The 16,986-nt window shown below is 48.0% G+C and overlaps 1 protein-coding gene across 4 annotated transcripts in view; it reads right to left on the bottom strand.

The window, feature by feature from the left end:
- EIF2AK4 (eukaryotic translation initiation factor 2 alpha kinase 4) overlaps positions 1 to 16,986 on the bottom strand; it is a 101,847-nt gene that overhangs the window by 13,380 nt on the left and 71,481 nt on the right. For all 4 annotated transcript variants that reach the window (XR_006783108.2, XM_045816216.2, XM_045816230.2 and 1 more), the window contains 11 exons: positions 16,874 to 16,946; positions 16,138 to 16,259; positions 14,099 to 14,148; positions 12,989 to 13,157; positions 11,815 to 11,931; positions 10,233 to 10,298; positions 7,906 to 8,076; positions 7,423 to 7,557; positions 4,523 to 4,630; positions 3,918 to 4,046; positions 2,374 to 2,460 (listed from right to left, as the gene is read on the bottom strand). Coding sequence is in view for 3 of the 4 variants with exons in the window: in XM_045816216.2 (XP_045672172.2) it covers positions 2,374 to 2,460; positions 3,918 to 4,046; positions 4,523 to 4,630; positions 7,423 to 7,557; positions 7,906 to 8,076; positions 10,233 to 10,298; positions 11,815 to 11,931; positions 12,989 to 13,157; positions 14,099 to 14,148; positions 16,138 to 16,259; positions 16,874 to 16,946 (1,227 nt within the window). In the remaining variant the exon portion in view is untranslated. The remainder of the gene's footprint in view (positions 1 to 2,373; positions 2,461 to 3,917; positions 4,047 to 4,522; positions 4,631 to 7,422; positions 7,558 to 7,905; positions 8,077 to 10,232; positions 10,299 to 11,814; positions 11,932 to 12,988; positions 13,158 to 14,098; positions 14,149 to 16,137; positions 16,260 to 16,873; positions 16,947 to 16,986) is intronic.

The raw sequence follows: 16,986 nt of genomic DNA, 5'->3' as shown, positions 1-16,986 counted from the left end.
ATGTAGATTTAAACCCAACTATTTCAATAACTGCATTACCTATAAATGGTCTAACTAGTCCCATTAAAAGACAGGAATTGTCAGAGTAGATCAGAAAGCAAAACTCAACTACTGCGTGTCTCTAAGAAACCCACTTTCAAGACCCAGATGGGATGGAAACAGACATGCCATGCAAACACTAATCGAAAGACCTCAGAGCAAGAAATATCAGGGATAAAGAAGAACATTGCATAATGATAAAGAGGTCAGTTCATCAAACAAATAACACCTGTCATTTGTATTCACCAAATAACAGAGCTTCAAAATGCATGAAGCAAAACTGCTAGAACTAAAGGGAGAAAAACGTCAATCTACAACGATAGCTGGAGATTCTGACACTCCTCTCTTAGTAACCGATTGAGCAAATAGACAAAATGATTAATAAAGATACAGAAGACTTCGGCAATCCCACCATCTAACGTGACCTAACTGATTTTTATCGAACGCTCCCCCCAGCAATGCAGAATACACGCTCTTCTCTAGTGCACGTGAAACACTCATAGTAACAGACAATTGTTTTCTAAGGGCTTAGTAAAACTAGAAGGACTGAAGTCATACAGAGTATGTTGTTTGATCACAAAGGAATTAAATCGTTAGAAATCATTAAAGATGATGTAATGTGCGCTGGGTATTATATAAGACTGATGAATCCCTGACCTCTCTACCTCTGAAAGTAATAATACATTATATGGTAACTGAATTTAAATTAAAAAAAAAAAAAAAAGGAAAGAAATCATGAAAGAAAGATAGCTGGAAAATAACCCAGATATTTGGAAATTAAATCACACACTTCTAAATAACCTGTTGATCAAAGAAGAAATCAAAGAAACCAGAACGTATTTTGAACTAAATGAAAATGAAAGCAGTACATGTTAAAAATGTGCAGGATCAACTAATGCAGTCCTTAAGAGTGACATTTATAGCATTAAATGCTTATACTTAGACAAGTCAAGTCTGAACTCAGTGATCCATGCCAGGTGCCATTTTTTTTTTTCTATAAAGGCCCAGGTAGTATTTTAGGCTTTGCAGGCCACACACGGTCTGTCACATACTTTTTTTTTTTTTTTTTTTTTAAGATTTTATTTATTTGACAGAGAGACACAGCCACCGAGAGAGGGAACACAGCAGGGGGAGTGGGAGAGGAAGAAGCAGGCTCCCAGCAGAGGAGCCCGATGCGGGGCTCGATCCCAGAACACCGGGATCACGCCCTGAGCCGAAGGCAGACGCTTAACGACTGAGCCACCCAGGCGCCCCCAACATACTTTTTTTTAAACAAAGAATGTAAAAACGATCTGTAGCTCACAGGCCATAGCCAAATAGGCTGTGCCGGATTTGGCCTACAGGCTGCACTTTATCCATCCCTGATCTAAAGTTCTACCTGAAGAAACCAGAAAAAGAATAAACTAAATCCACAATTAGCAGAATGAAGAAGAAAGAATGGAAATCAATAAAATAGAAAACAAAAAAATAGAGAAAGATCAATGACATCAAAAGCTAGTTTTCTGAAAAGACAAATAGGACTGATAAACCTCTAGCCAGCCTGGTGAAGTAAAAAAAAAAAAAGAGGGGAGGATGGGAGACATAAATTACCAATTATCAGGAATGAAGAGGGGATTATCATTACAGATCCTACAGGTAGTAAAAGAGAATATTTGAAAATTTAGATGAAATGAAAACATTCCGGGGAAGATACCAACTACCCAAACTCACTTATTCAGAAAGAGGCAACCTGAGTGGCTCCCTGTCTAGGTCCCTGTGGCTTCACTGGTGAGTCTGACCGAACATCTGAGGATGAAATAATACCAACTGTGCACGATCTTTCAGCAAATGGAAGAGGAGAGAACACTGTCCAACTCATTTATGACGCCAACATCACCCAGGTCATAAAACCTGACAAAGACTTATAAAAGGGGGAAAATATGTTGATTCTTTTTCTTTAAAAATAGAAATAAAGGTTAGAGGGTGCTATATTTAGGAGCTTTGTAAGTTAAATGCAACAGAGTAAGACTGGCTAGGAAAGAGCCACAGCATATGCCAACCAGCAGGTATCCGTCTAGTTATTATTCTTTTCTTAGATGAAGAAAGGGAACAGAGGTAGAAAAGTAGGAAAAACCTACTGCCACTGTTTTTGATTTTTGATTTGAAGGGAAGGGTTCTGATTCAGATTCTCTCTTACTCTATAGCCTTTCTCCAAGAACAGGCCCAGCAAATAAGATAATGGATCTGCACCCACACCCAAGGCCAGGGGACAGCGGGAAGTTGGGTGCTCCACAGTTACTACACGGTTTGGGAAATGTGCCTGCTGGACCGTGAAAGATTTCCTTGCGTCTGTACCTTGACATAGCTTCCTCCTTTGTCTGAGACGAGGGCCACGTAGGTGATTTCGTGATGTCTGCAGTATTCCTGTAGCTCCTCTTGGGACTGAAACAAACACGGCATGTGAGATAAACACAGAGCACGGAGAGCGGCTTCAAGTTGTTAGGGAGACTGAAAACACGGGGTTCGACTGTACTTCCAAAGTGACCTGCTAACATGCTGACTTCAGGACATACAGATAGTAAGTCGGAAGAGTACGGATTCAAAGGGGGAATAAGACCTTGCTTTTCTTCCTTCCACTGCTGTCCTCAGGGGCCATGGACAATCAATGTGCTCAGGACACAGTAAGAGGTTTGCAGAAGCTTCAAATCTTGGTGGAAGGTGCCAAAAAATTAGACAGTACACATACAACAAGAAGGCCCTCGAGGAAGGCCAAGGCAGCAGCAACAGCGGACGGTGTAAAGCAGGAGTAAAGCGTAAAGCCACTGAGCAGTGGAGCAGAGACGCCTGCAGGGTCTGCCGCTGGGCAGGACCAAAGTCATGGTTTCTGGAAGAACACTCCTCTAACAATTTCTGAAACAAGGAAACCAATGGAAGAGGGTGCTGCTCTGTCACGTGATTACACACCACTGCTCTGCACACTCCTGCCAGGAGGTCTTCTCTCCACACGCACAGACCCAGCAGCTTCCGAACCCCCCCGCAGGTGACGTGCAAAGAGCAGGAGGGAGGATGGAGGTTGTGTTTCCCTGGGCGTCTCTTCATGCTCCGGGGCGCCTGAGTGTGCGCGAACTGGAGCGTATGCCCTTCTGTGATCTGCTCGTGGCAGTGCACACTTCTCTGCAGGCCCCCCCGTTCTGAAGGGCAGGCGGGTTCAAGGCTGCCACTTCCCTCACTTCCATCCCCAGAGCTGGCTGCTGTGGGAGCTCTGAGGAGAGCCAGCCGCCCCCACAGGCTCCACACCAAATGCCTTTGGGCGGGGGGCTAGGCTGGATCCTGGCCCTGCAAAGACGTCCCAGCCTCATCCCTGGAACCTGCGAGCATGTTCGCTTCTATGGTCAAAGGAACTCTGAGTTACAGATCATGAGACAGGGAGACGATCTGGATAATCTGGGTGGGATCAGTGTCATCACAAGGATCCTTGTGAGAGGAGACAGGAGGGTCAGAAGTAGAGATGGAAAGACAGAAACAGAGGTCAGAGAGGAAAGAAAATGTGACACTGCTGAGTCTGAAGGTGGAGGAAGGGACTAGATCGAGGGGCGCGGGAGGCCTCTCGGGGCTGGAGAAGGTGGGCAAATGCGCCCTCCCCTCAAGCCTTCAGAAGGCACGGGCCCTAGCAGACCCAGTGGAACCCGTCTCAGACTTCTGAATGCCCGAAATGTGAGGTAACCGGCCTGTAGTGTTTAAACCACTGCGTCTGTGGTCCTTTGTTCCTGTAACAATCAGAAACTAACCCAGGAAGTAACTCTAACCAGAGAGGAGTGGAGTTTGAGAGAACCCTACTCTAAAGCCGGGGCGGCCGGACTGCGCGCACTCCACCCGGGGGGCACCGTGCGTCTCATTACCTGGGACCAGTCATACATGATTTGTGCTGTGATTCCCGCCGACCAGAGTTTCTGGGTGAGGTTGATGGCCCTGGACATGGACATCTGGCCAACACTTACGATCAGGAGGTCGCAAGAGCTTATTGTGACCTGGGTCAGAGAGAGAGGGTTACATTTAGAGGAGTGAGACCGTGGGCCGGCAGGTGGGACCAGCACCAGGAGGGAGGCGGCACTCATGTGAAGACAGGTCAAAAACCTTTTATATTAGTCTTTCTGGAAATTATTTCAGCTACAAAAAAGGAAAAAGAACCATTTATAGCTCTGTAGAGTACGGCAGGATTTCTGAACAAGGGGCTCTGGCAGGCGTCTGCCAACACTACACCTCACGTTTACACTGCATCAAAGACGAGGAGAGCGAGGCCAGGCAAAGATGGATGAGCTGCCCCAGGTCCCCCAGCGAAAGGCTAAGGCCTTACACACGAGGCCAGATGCCAGGTCCTAGGCTTGTCTATCATGGCAAAGAGAACTTCCCAAAGCCTCGGCCTACCGCCCCAGCCAGGGCTCCATATACAGGACTCTAAGACGAAAGGCAACTCAGCCCGCTGGAAAGCAACACTGGAACTTACAGGTTCTTCCATGTTGAGGATCGCCGCAGAGATCTTGTCTATAGCTATGCTGACCCCGACAGCAGTGGGGATTGGTCCCAGAGCCTGTGGTCCTCTAAACTGGGGAATCTGGGAAGAAAGGCACAGCTCTGGTTATGAGATCGAGAAGAAACTGTAATCACAAGCAAAGCGATGACTGGAGGGCACACACTTGTCAGCAACTTATCATCAAAGGGTTCAACCAAAAAACAGTACGTGATGGGCTGGGGGAGAGAGAGAGAGAAGAGAATGGGGGGCGGGGAAGGGAGAGATGGGAGCAAGCACACGTGCCAATTTAGGAAAAAGTTACCAAATGCTGCATCCAGAGCTGCACTGCTGAACAGGGCAGCCCCCCAGCCGCACGCGGGCTTGAGTATCTGCAGGCTGACTAATCCAGACTGACGTGCGCTGTGTACGTGAAATACACAGGCTCAGAATGGGAAAAGAGGAGGATATAAAACAGCTCATTCATCATACTGAGATGTCAGATTACATGCTGAAATAGTATTTTGGGTATATTGGGTTAAATATACACTGATTACAAAGGCTTAGAAAAAAATGTAAAGTAGCTCAAAAATTTTGAAAATTTGGACTGTATGTTGAAACAACATATTTGGGTTAAATAAGATACATTATTAAAATAAATTCCACCTGTTTCTTTGTATTTGCTTTATGTCACTAGATAATTTAAAATTACACAGGTAGGTTCTGATTCTGGACCAGACAGGTAGGAACACTTCCATTCCTCCCGCTAAGTACAGCTAAAAATCCTAGACATTACTTATAAAGCAAACATGAAGAGAGGGCACACACGGGTGCAGGACCTGTAGGATCTGAGGGTAATACATGCTGACAAGCCAGAAGTGCCAAAGAGAACCAACAAAAGGCGCCCAGGAAACCTGCTCACTCTAGCCAGAAGACCAAGAAAAGGGCAACCTGGCAGGGCTGAAAATGTTTTTATGACCCCCACCCTGCTCCAGCCGAACACCACAGGAAGACGCATAGGCCCGCCCCCACCAGCAAAGTCTGAGTGGGGGCCCACACCTTTACCCAGATGTAAGGAGTCCCCCTCTCCCACCAAGCCCCAGCTGGGTGGCATCAGAGAAGACTAAATGGGAGCCAGGACTTGATACCTGAGGTATTTTCCCCCTGCCCTCCAAACAGTGTCACTGGAGGCCAGGAACCGAAGGATTACAGACCCTCACCTCCGCCAAAGCAGTGACGAGGCCACCTCCCCGTGGGGGTGGTGCCTGAGGCGGCTGAGTGGGAGGCTGGAACTTTCCCTGCTCTCCAGCAGTCTCCTGCCACTTCCCCCACCCCTCACCACAGTACCAGTGGAGGCACGTGGGAAACAGGAACAAGGCACCCCTCCCAGACTAGGGATGTTGAAGCAAGCGGGGTAAGGAACCTGAGTCTTTACCCTCGACCAACAGTAGCAAGGTGGCACCCCCTGCCCCTACTGGCACCCTCTCAGAAGAGGCTTATTAAACCAAAGACCTAGCTGAGCTCCAGTCTTGTAATACTGAAAATATCCAGAGTACAAGTAAAAATCACGCATAACGGCAACCACCAAGAAGATCTCAAAATGTGTAAGAAAAGCAATCAACGGACACCAAAACAGGTTGACACAGATGTTGGAAATATCTGACAAGGATTTTAAAGCAACCATCACAAAAATGCTTCAACAAGCATGACGAGCAGGCTTGAGCCAAAAAAATTAGAAAGTCTCAGCAGAGAAGTAAACAATAAAAAACCTCAGGGATATAACAAAAACTTGAACATCTGTCATCAGAGTCCTCGAAGGAGAGCAAAAAGAGGGCAAGATGTAAGAGATATTACAATAATATGCCTGACACATGCCTTTACTGGTACTGTGGGGAGCGTGGCCTCGTTACTGCCTGGGTGGAGGTGAGGGTCTGTAATCCTTCGATTCCTCCACTGGCACTGTTTGGGGGTTGGGGGACCACTACCCCAGGCAGATATCAAAGTCTTAGCTCCCATTTAGTGTTCTCTGATGCCACCCTGCTGGCACTTGGTGGGGGGGGCCCATACTGGAGAAGGACATAAACCTCTAGATTCAAGAAGCTAAGATAACCCCAAAGAGTATAAATCCAAAGAAAGTCACGCCAAGACACATCATGATCAAATTTCGAACTAAAGACAAAGAAAATCTTAAAAACGTTGCATGAAAATCAGCTTTCCTATATGGGAAAATTCAAACAATAGCACATTTCTCATCAGAAACCAGAAATTCGGGTAAAGTACAACAGACTTTCTTCCCCTCTTGAGTTTCTAAGAGTTTGATAGGTGAAGCAAAAGCCTAACACTGTCTGATGTGGGCCTCGATGTATGGAGAGGAAGTATTTAAGATAATTACATTATAAATGGGGGGATGGGTATAGGGCCTTCCAGGGAGGTGAAGGTTCCATACTTCCTAGTAAATGTCAGCACCAAAGGATCTATACGGCGACAGAAGAGCTCTGGATCTTGGTGTGGGGTGGTGACCAGACTATACACACACGATCCAGTGGCACAGAGTTATACACACACAGCGTACCAATGTCCGTGTCCTGGCTTTGCTAGGTTATTATACTTACACCAGATTTAACCGCTCAGGGAAACGGAGCGAAAGGTACACAAGATCTCTCTGTACTATCTTTGTAACTTCCTATAAACCTATAATTATTTTAAAATAAAAGTCAAAAACACTACAGATGTGGTTCACGGTCCATTTCTATTCCTAGATAAAAGGCATGCAGGTGTTCAATTACACCACTGGCTCAGTTTCTCTGAAGGTTTGGAATATTTCAAAGTATCAAGCTGAGAAAGAAAGGACATTAAGCCAGGATGAATCAACGAAGGAATACAGGGCGAGCCCTCACCAGCAGGTCGTATCTGCCGCCAGCTGCAAGGATTTCAGATACAGCCCTTTGCCTCCGTCTGATGACCGCCACGAACTGGAAGATGACTCCGTTGTGCTGCTGCACCTTGTAAACCAAGCCCAAATTGACCAAGACCTGTGAAGTGCAAGCCCACGCAAACATGTCAAGGGCGCGGTTTTCCATCAGTAGCATCAGAGCAATCAGTAAGATGTCTAAGTGCAGCCTGCCGGGTGAGGAACTCTGCTCTCTTCAGGAATCACCACCTCGCTGAGGCTCCCTGATGTGTCGGACTGTACTACAGGAATCATGATGCTTGCAAGGATATTCTGATTGAAGCCAAAACTGTTACTAGAAATCAGAAGTTCCAAAATGTAGAAAGCAGAGTTCTGGGGGAAGAAAACGTGTGCTAGCATTAACCCAAAACCCCCATTTCCCCCTGTGCTGGCACCACAGACCCACAGGAGAATCCAGCGGTTGTCCGACCTGTAACTTGATGCCGAGTTTCTTCAACAGCCCAACAATCTCCTCTAGGTCTTTTAAGCCGTACTTCACCAGCTGGGCAACGCCTGTTTTCTGTTTTATTAATGAATTTATTGCTGGTGTTAGATCTTGCAGATCTCCCTTCTGCTCAATAAATTTGTAGAGTCGACACAGCTGGAAAGCAAAGAGGCACATTTAGCTTCCGATCCACGGCAGGGAAGCCGCCCTCCGCGTGGTGTTGCGACACACGGGGGCACGGCGGAGCTTGGGCACCTCCACAGGCAGGGAGTTTGTGGTCAGAGGCAATTTTAACCTTTACTGGGGACCTAAGGATTATCCTTTTCCAGCAACTGGAAAGCGCCTCACGGGAGTGCTGTGGGCACCTACTCCCAGCAAATGCTGACCCCAGCAGAGCAGCCCCGCGTACTAGCTGACAAGATTTCCTCTTCACCTCCCTCGTTCTCGTCAACTCCCTGCTGCAGGCACAGAAGTGGGGGTGCGGGTGGGGTGGACGGACACACGGAAAGGCGAAGTCTGACTGGTTCTAATTCTACTCTCAAGTAGCCAGAAATTCCCTCTGCTCCCTTTGCTTGAATAATTCCTGTTTGGAGCCTTGGGTTGCCACTTGGGTGTCACCTCCCACAGACAGCCCCCTGATCCTTCCCTCCGACTCACACCTCCATCCCAGCTCCCGGCTGCCACACCTGTCGTGCTTCACTTGAGGGCAACGGCTAGAGATGATCTGTGGGCCAGGCCCAGTCCCTGGCACGCAGCACAGGAGGCAGGAAGTAACTACAGTCATAAGCCAGAAAGAAAGTTCCACTCGAGCTTCTGGGAGTTAAAACTGTATCTAGTTTAAGACTATGCAAGTGTAACCTGGTTCAATGGTAAACTGGCGCATGGAAACAGAGCTGAATGAAGACTCAGCTTAATCCAGTTTAATAATCATACACCACATGTATTTTTTAAAAATCCAAAAAGTAATATAATCTCAATGTCTTAATGTTTTTCCTCTTAAAATAAAAAAACTATTTCTTCTCAAATTTTAACATTAAATTACCCCATTAATAAACTACCAGAAACACTACTAGAGTCACTGTCTCCAGATTTGAGTCCTCACCCCATCATCGACCAACTCCATGTGACTCTGGACAAGTCACAACATCTCTTTGCGCCTGAGGTGTCTCGTCTGTAAACTCGGAACACGGGGCCAGACACCGGCTTGCAATACTTCTACTTTCCGACTCTCTTCAGAGCTCCACTCTTAAATAATGACAGCACCAAATGCCTTCCTATTAGGTGCTAGTTTCTCCATGTTTAAGCTAATCAAATGTACAACTTTGAACTACTGCTTATCATCCAATCACCAGAGATTCAACAGCAAGAAGCTGACATTTTAGCAGCGGATGCAGCTTTCGTGTGCGAGTGTGAAATGTGTTTGAAACGGGACACTGGTTCGAAGAACCTCCTGGGCTTGAACCTTCAGGCAGGGAATCACCAGACTGGGCAGTTTCCTGAGCACAGTCTTCAAGCTATTTATAAACGGAACTATTTCTGCTCATAGGTATCCAGTATTTAACATCAAAAATTTACCCCTGTTTACCCCTCGAGATAGTCCTTATTGCCACTGGGATCCAATGTCACATTTCAGGACTAAGAAATGTACCCGAAAAGCAGGAGCTTTAATTCCACTGACATGTTGGAAGAGCAGGGGATAGGGTGGTGAGGGAAACGCAAACGGATCTGCAGAGCTCCGTGCCTCATTCCCGTCCCCTAGGATCTACTTCAGAAGAGGACAACCAGGGGCGCCTGGGTGGCTCAGTCGTTGGGCGTCTGCCTTCGGCTCAGGGCGTGATCCCGGCGTTATGGGATCGAGCCCCACATCAGGCTCCTCCGCTAGGAGCCTGCTTCTTCCTCTCCCACTCCCCCTGCTTGTGTTCCCTCTCTCGCTGGCTGTCTCTATCTCTGTCTAATAAATAAATAAAATCTTTAAAAAAAAAGAAGAAGAAGAAGAAGAAGAGGACAACCAGTGCTAGACCCGCTCGCTCAGCAGTGAGGCTGTGCCGAGCGCGGCTGTGCAGAGCGGGAGAGCAAAGCGGCTGGTGATCAGGAAGGGACAGGATGATGACCGCACGGTGACCAGCAGCGTGGGGAGGCAGGCTCTGAGCCCCGCGCTGGGCTCTCCTCCCCGAGGCTGCCGTGGAACTATGCACACTCAAGGGAAACCTGTCTGTGAGGCGCCGGGGAGCAGCCCTGCCCCACCGCCTCGAGCATCGGGGTACCACAAAGTTACAGAGGAAGCGGTAACAGCTCCGTCACTAGGTACTTACACTATTAGACGACAAAGACAGATTGTAAAACTTGGCTTCCACTTCTCTCCTCGTCAGCTTTTCCGTCTAACGTGGAAGAGAAAGGGAACAACGAGAGTCACCAAATTTGGCCCTGAACATAAAGATATGATCTCCAGGCTAATTCCGACAAGTGTATACCCTCCGTTTTGGACAAACTGCTCCTAATTCTGTGATTAGAATTTTTTTTTTCTAATTCGCATAAAACTAACATTTGTCTCCCTCTTTTTTTTTTTTTGAAGATTTTATTAAGTAATCTCTTCACCCTATGTGGGGCTCAAACCCACAACCCTGAGACCAAGAGTTGCACGCTCTACTGACTGAGCCAGCCAGGCGCCCCTAACATGTGTCTTAAAATATGAAAACTCCGACGTAAAAGAATGGAAAGGGGGAGGTTGCCCTTGCTGAGTGGTGAGGCAACTCAGAGCTGGACAGGCCAAACCGGGGGGTTTCTGTTTGGATGGTGAGGGAATAACGGATCCGTGTCCCTCTGGCAAAAGCCGTGTGCTGCCGGGCTCTGAGCACTGCTTCCCACGCCGGCAGTTAGGCTGTGGCTGCGGGATATGAACAAGGATGACGTGAAGCCCCCTTCACAATCCCTGGGGTTCTCGCCAGGGTCCGACGGACAGTGCGTCTGCTGCTGCCACAGAGCAGCAGCACTTGGGGGGAAAGCACCACAGAAAAACAGTAAAATTAGGGCCCCTGAGGTGTATCTGCCGGATGAGAGAAAAGCTACTTAGGCTTCTTGGTGTCTAGAAAACAGTAAGCCTGGGGCGCCTGGGGGCCTCAGTTGGTTAAGTGTCTGCCTTTGGCTCACGTCATGATCTCAGGGTCCTGGGATCGAGCCCTGCATCGGGCTCCCTGCTCAGTGGGGAGCCTGCTTCTCCCTCTACCTGCTGCTCCCCCCACTCCTACTCTCTCACGTGCAGTCTCTCAAGTAAATAAATAAAATCTTAAAAAAAAAAAAAGAGAAAAAGAAAACCAGCACAGACGTCCACTATCTTGTTCTGCCTTAATCGTGGACCATGAATAACCTATAGGTCATTCAATCTCCTGGATGCCCATTATAAAAACAGTATTTAACACGAAAAGAAATTAGAAAAGATAAGCATTCACCTTCATCCCAGCACCATAACACTATTCAAAATTTTCAGTAGCCCCCCAGGCCCTGCACACTTTCCGTGGAGAACTCGCACACGTACTAGAGAACCACAAGTGCCACGACGCAGCTCCCTCAGGAAGAGGAACTGGAGGGGCTGCGGCCCCGGCCCGACAGGGAGCAGGTGCCGAGACTCCCGCCGTGGTCTAAACCACTCTCCCTGCACTCAACCGAAAATCCCAATGACCACATCCATAAATGGGTGCGTGGGAAGAATTCAGGGGAGGGCATGAGCCCTTTATTCTCAATACAATCACTCCCTCCAATTGGTTTTTTTTTTTTTTACTTTAGAGAAATGAGGAAGGAGATGAAACTCCCAATTCAGTTCCATGGTTACAACACTAAGAAAATACGTATGAACTATTAGCGTCCTTCACTATCAAGTCAAAGTAATTCAGTGCTTACCACAGCATCATACAGGATGACACAGACTTGACTGAGTTTGTCTTCTGGGATCCCACAGTGTAAGAGGATTGCTTTCAGTAACATGGTATGGTTCAAGTAAATACTGTAATTCCTTTCCTGGGATACGGAAGAGAAGTTACTCGTTTCATCAGAAAAGCAGTATAGGTATGTGACCAAACCCAGCATCCTACCACCAGCTTACCATCCGGGCAGGGGATTGTGGAAGGACTGAATTTTGGCATTCTGCCTCCTAGCTTATTTTTTCATAAGCCTTCATTTTACACTGTCATAATCCAAGAGTATAATATAACCACACCCTTTACTGTACGTATCTAAACCACTTTGGCCTCCAGCTCCGGTGAAAAGCCTGAACGAGTTCACGCAGACGGCGGCACGGGAGAGGACCCGGTTCGGTAGTCCCTGCCGTTTGAGGACGGGCTGGGGGAACTACTACCCTAACGGGGAGCCTTCACAGCCCACGAGCGGCCTGCTGAGCCGGCGGCGGCGGGGTCCCCAGGAGAGCGGCCGCATCAGCTCTGCCCTAACGACCGGGTGGCGTCTCCCCTCGAGGGCGGGGAGGGTGGAGAGGAAAGGGTGGCTGGCAACCGATGAGGGAGCAGGCGGGCTCCTGGCGCAGAAGGGGCGCCCGTGGCGGCTGGGAAGGAAGGCTTTGTAGGCACAGCCGTGGGGGGAGCAGCCCCGTGTGAGGGACGCAGAGGCCAGGCCGGAGGAGGGCCAGCAGTTGCACTAGAAACAGTCCCCCCCCCCCCCCCCCCCGGTGAGGCAGGACGCCAGCTCGTGGAGAAGTGAAGCTGTGGAGCTGAGAGCCGGGGGGGGGGGGGGGCGCAGGAGGGAGCCACAGACGGTGAACGTGCTAAAAGCATCCTAGGAATCTTAGCTAATCTCTTGCACTTTGGAAGAATGGGCTGAGCAACACCGCCCTTCCCCCAAAACAGATGAAAACAAAACCCACTCCCGTCAAGGCAGGGGTGAGAGTCTGCGAGAAACCCACAAATAACCTCACCAAGCTCTTCCCCGTTATCCTAGTAGAACGTGGCCCACTGCCGGCACAAAGTGAGGGGCAGCTCTGTTGCAGTCACGACCCCCCCGCCACCCCGGCCGGGTCGAGGACTCTAGCGGGGGGACCCCGGAATTTCAGACCCTGGGAAGTAACCTGAAGTGCCGGGAACTCCTGGATGATCTCACAGATCGTGTAGATGACTTCGGCAGTGGGCAGAGAGCTGTTGGTGGTAGACGTGACGATATCGAACGCACATTCCAGCAGCTCTTTGGGATGAAATCGGTCTAATTTGCGAGGTCTGAACACGCGCTCTATGCAGTATCTGGAGAGAGAAACCCAGAAACCCAGGTCACTGCTTACCGGAATCAAATGTGTAAGAGATTGTCAAACAAGAGGAAAGCAACAGGACAAAATGAATCCGTGGTATGAGCTAGAGACCGTAAAGACGGGATTTAGGTGCCAATTCCTAGCGAGGCCACTATTAAACTATGGGGCTCCTTTTTTTGTTTTTTTTTTTTTAATGTTTGCAACAGAGCTGAAATTGCACAGGAAATAACTTTACCTTTGTGCTCGCTCTCTACACAGGGATACCCCTTAGGACTATGACTATTAATTACTGTTCACTCGGAGCTGAGAATAAAGCACAGAAAGAGCTCTGACTTCGCTTTAAGTAGGGTGCCTCGCTGCCAACAGCACTGCTGGAACTTACGAAGATCTCGCTGCTTGACCCCTGCGGGATCTGAATGTACAGAAAACCCTTCTCCACCGCTAAGTGCCCGGAGGCCCCGACTGTTCCACACGCCTGCTGGCTTTACTCACTTCTCTACAAGCAGCTTTTCTGTTCAGTTACCTGTGGAGGCAGTTTTCACACAGAGACCTCTGGCCCTTTGTCCCTCCAATTAAGTTTTAAAAGGAGCCGTCTGTGATCAAGAACAGCTGTATGTTTTTGTCAAGCAGCCACTTGTGAAAATAATTAGTTCTGTTGCTTGGGAACGTTAGAAGGCAGAGAATAGATGGCAGGGGCTGCAGGGTACCTACCCCCCACCCCCGAACAGCTACGTGTCCGCTAAAGGGAAGGCCACGAGTCTTTGTCACCCTGAAAAGGGGTACTGTGGCTGGGCACTGGGACCATATTCCAAACTCACTACTTTAAACCCGAAGTTCAAACCCCAGCTGTTGCTGTGTTAAGGATCACAGGTGATAAAACACCCTTCCTTGGTTTCTCTCCCACAACCACCAAATGAAACCCCCGGAGTTTCGTACCGTTTCAAATTCAATATATTATTTCTTGCCACGTATCTTGCAAAAGGAATCTGAAACATAAAGTGTCAAAGGTCAACGTCAAAATGTGCCAACGACCCGGCCTTGTGGTTTTGTAGTTAACAGCTCTGTTGAGATACAACGCACACACCATACAGTCCGCCCTTTTACAGTGTATGACCCAGTGGTTTTAGTATATTCACGGAGTAGTGCCCGGCTCACCACGAGTGTTCCCTGAAATGTTCCTGTGGTGCTCGGTCAGCAGCAGACCCCACTGCTGGCTGTGCCACCAGCCTTATTCACTGCGGCATTTCTTAGGATTTTAAATTTGAGAAAAATTCACTTTTAATTAACTAGGCTCTGCCCAATTTTATTATGCCAAATGAGAATCAGTGTAAGTTACCTGGTGACCTGTGAGTTTTTTTTCCTTTTATCTATTTTGTCCATTCCCCCACCCACCTCCCCTCTGGCAGTCACCAGTTTGTTCTCTGTATTTAAGGGTCTGGGGTTTTGTTTTCTAGATTCCAGCCAGAAGTGAAATCATACAGTATTTGTCTTTCTCCAACTTATTTTACTTAGCATAATACCCTCTACTTCCATCCATGGTCCTGCAAATGGCAAGACTTCATTCTTTTTATCGCTGAGTAATATTCCATCGTATGTATATACCACCTCGTCTTTACCCATTCATCCATCTATCAAAGGACACTTGGGCTGTTTCCACAGCTTGGCTACTGTAAATAATGTGAATTACGTAAATAACTGAAATGTTTTTTAAAGTGTCATTTATAATAATGCAATCAAAATGGGTCTTCTCTCATGGTGAATTCCCTGGTTTTCCCTGGTCTTCCAGGTGAATTCTTACCCACCCACTAATAATAACTACAGCTTATGAAATTATTGTCAGACTGTCCTAAGAGATCTAACATCGTACCATTAACTCTGGATCAAATTCTTAAAGGGTACTCACCTTTTATTTGGGGGGAATGACTATTAGCTCACAGAAAGCGAGCTGATGTTTAAAAGTCTGCACTTTAGGGGCGCCTGGGTGGCTCAGTCGGTTGAGCGTCCAACTCTTGATTTCGGCTCATGATCTTGGGGTCATGAAATCGAGCCCCGCCCCCCGCTCCATGCTCAGCAGGCAGTCTGCTTGAGATTCTCTCTCCTCTCCCTCTGCTCTATCCCCTCAATTCGTGCTCTCTCAAATAAATCAATCTTAAGAAAAAAATGTGCACTTCAGTCCCCTGATGTCTACAGAATAAACAGCCAGTTTTAAGTAAAGCAATTTAAATATTTTCATCAGTCCAACGGGTGAAGTTGAGATCCTTTTCTTTACATTCCCTTATTATGCACGAGGCTGAACATCATTTCAGAAGTTTATCAGCCCCGTGCATTCTCTCTCGGAGAACTGCCTGGTTATATCCTTTGCTCATCTCTCCACTTGTCAGTGCTTTCTGTACACGAGGGGAATGAAACTCTCGTCTGTCTCATGCAGGTGCGGGGCTGCTGATGGGCTGGTTAGCAGCCAACACTATGCGAGTGGATAACCCGTCAGAGCGCTGCCGTCAAAGGGAGCCCTGGGGATCAGAAGCAAGCAAGCACGAGCAGAATTCAGCACACCTCATTAGCAGAGGCGCTGGCTGTTAGAAGAATTTAATTGTTCTCCGCATTAACACGTTAGGAAGTTAGTGAAAATCTAGCCAGGAGGTAAAGAAAATTAACTATTCGTTTGTCTGAGTTGGCCAGGTCAAGCCGCAGCGGTCACTCGGCAGAGCTCAGCAGTGAGGTGCAGACGTGGCACTGGCAATGCAGGGAGCCCGTTTCTAGGATCGTAAGCACCTGTGCCACGAGCAAGCTGGACGAACACAAGGTCAGACGTTCAGTAATTCCAGTGATGCTCTCACCCCGATAACTCCCTCAACAATGTGTTTCCTAGAGGTGGTATTTAGAATGTAAGCCGAGGGGGAAAAGTGGTGGCTAAGGGTAACCCGCCCGTGGCCAGACATGGTGTCTGGCCTGCCCCAGGGCGTTCCCAGCCTCACCCGCAGGTCGAAAGGAAGCATCACCAGCATCCCGCTGTGGTCCATGAATAAGGCGGCTTCATTGTGCTCGTATATTTGCCTATTTTGGGGAAGCAGTAGTGGGGTACACAACTGGACAGCTCCTACACCAAGTCAGAAAAAATAACTCATCAACAAGTTCTCATTCCTCCCTGGAGGCAAGTGAAAATGAACATGGACCTGGCAGTGAAGTCATCTGCTGCTGGCCGCTGAAATCGCCAGCTAGCAGTTTTCAGGCGACTCCATGACCGGACAGCTCGTCTGAGGTCAAGTCTGTTAACCAGTCTTATTTCTGACTCTACAACCCAACTGTATGTTAGTAGCAAGGCTCTAATATTCAAACGTTCTCCTCAACAAGCTGAGTGTTAAAAATAAGCTTAAATTTCACATGAAGTCAAGTGCCTGTTACTGAATTTAAAGGTAAAATATGGGGACGCCTGGGTGGCTCAGTCGGTTAAGCGTCTGCCTTCGGCTCAGGTCATGATCCCAAGGTGCTGGGATCAAGCCTCGCTTCGGGCTCCCTGCTCAGCGGAGAGCCTGCTTCTCCCTCCCCCTTTGCCAAAACTCCCGCTCTGTCTCTCCCTCCCTGACAAATAAAATCTTTTTAAGTAAATAAGGGTAAAATATGGTTGCAGCCAAATCTAGTAACAGTACTTTCTAATGATGAAACAAAACAGTTTTTGAGAAGACCTGTGATTTTTTTTAAAAAAGGACATACCGTGTCTTTTAAAAATGCGGACGATGGTGTCACACACGTGTTGCTGTATCTTGGACGTACGGATCGAGAAGCCCTAAAATAGGACCAATTAACATGTCGTCAAACCAACTCAA

Source organism: Ursus americanus, chromosome 36, assembly GCF_024610735.1.
Source record: "Ursus americanus isolate L20-20 chromosome 36, mUrsAme1.1.p, whole genome shotgun sequence".
Classification (NCBI taxonomy): Eukaryota; Metazoa; Chordata; class Mammalia; order Carnivora; family Ursidae; genus Ursus; species Ursus americanus.
The sequence above is the reverse complement of the archived record's forward strand: the minus strand, read 5'-3'. Positions and strand labels throughout refer to the sequence as shown.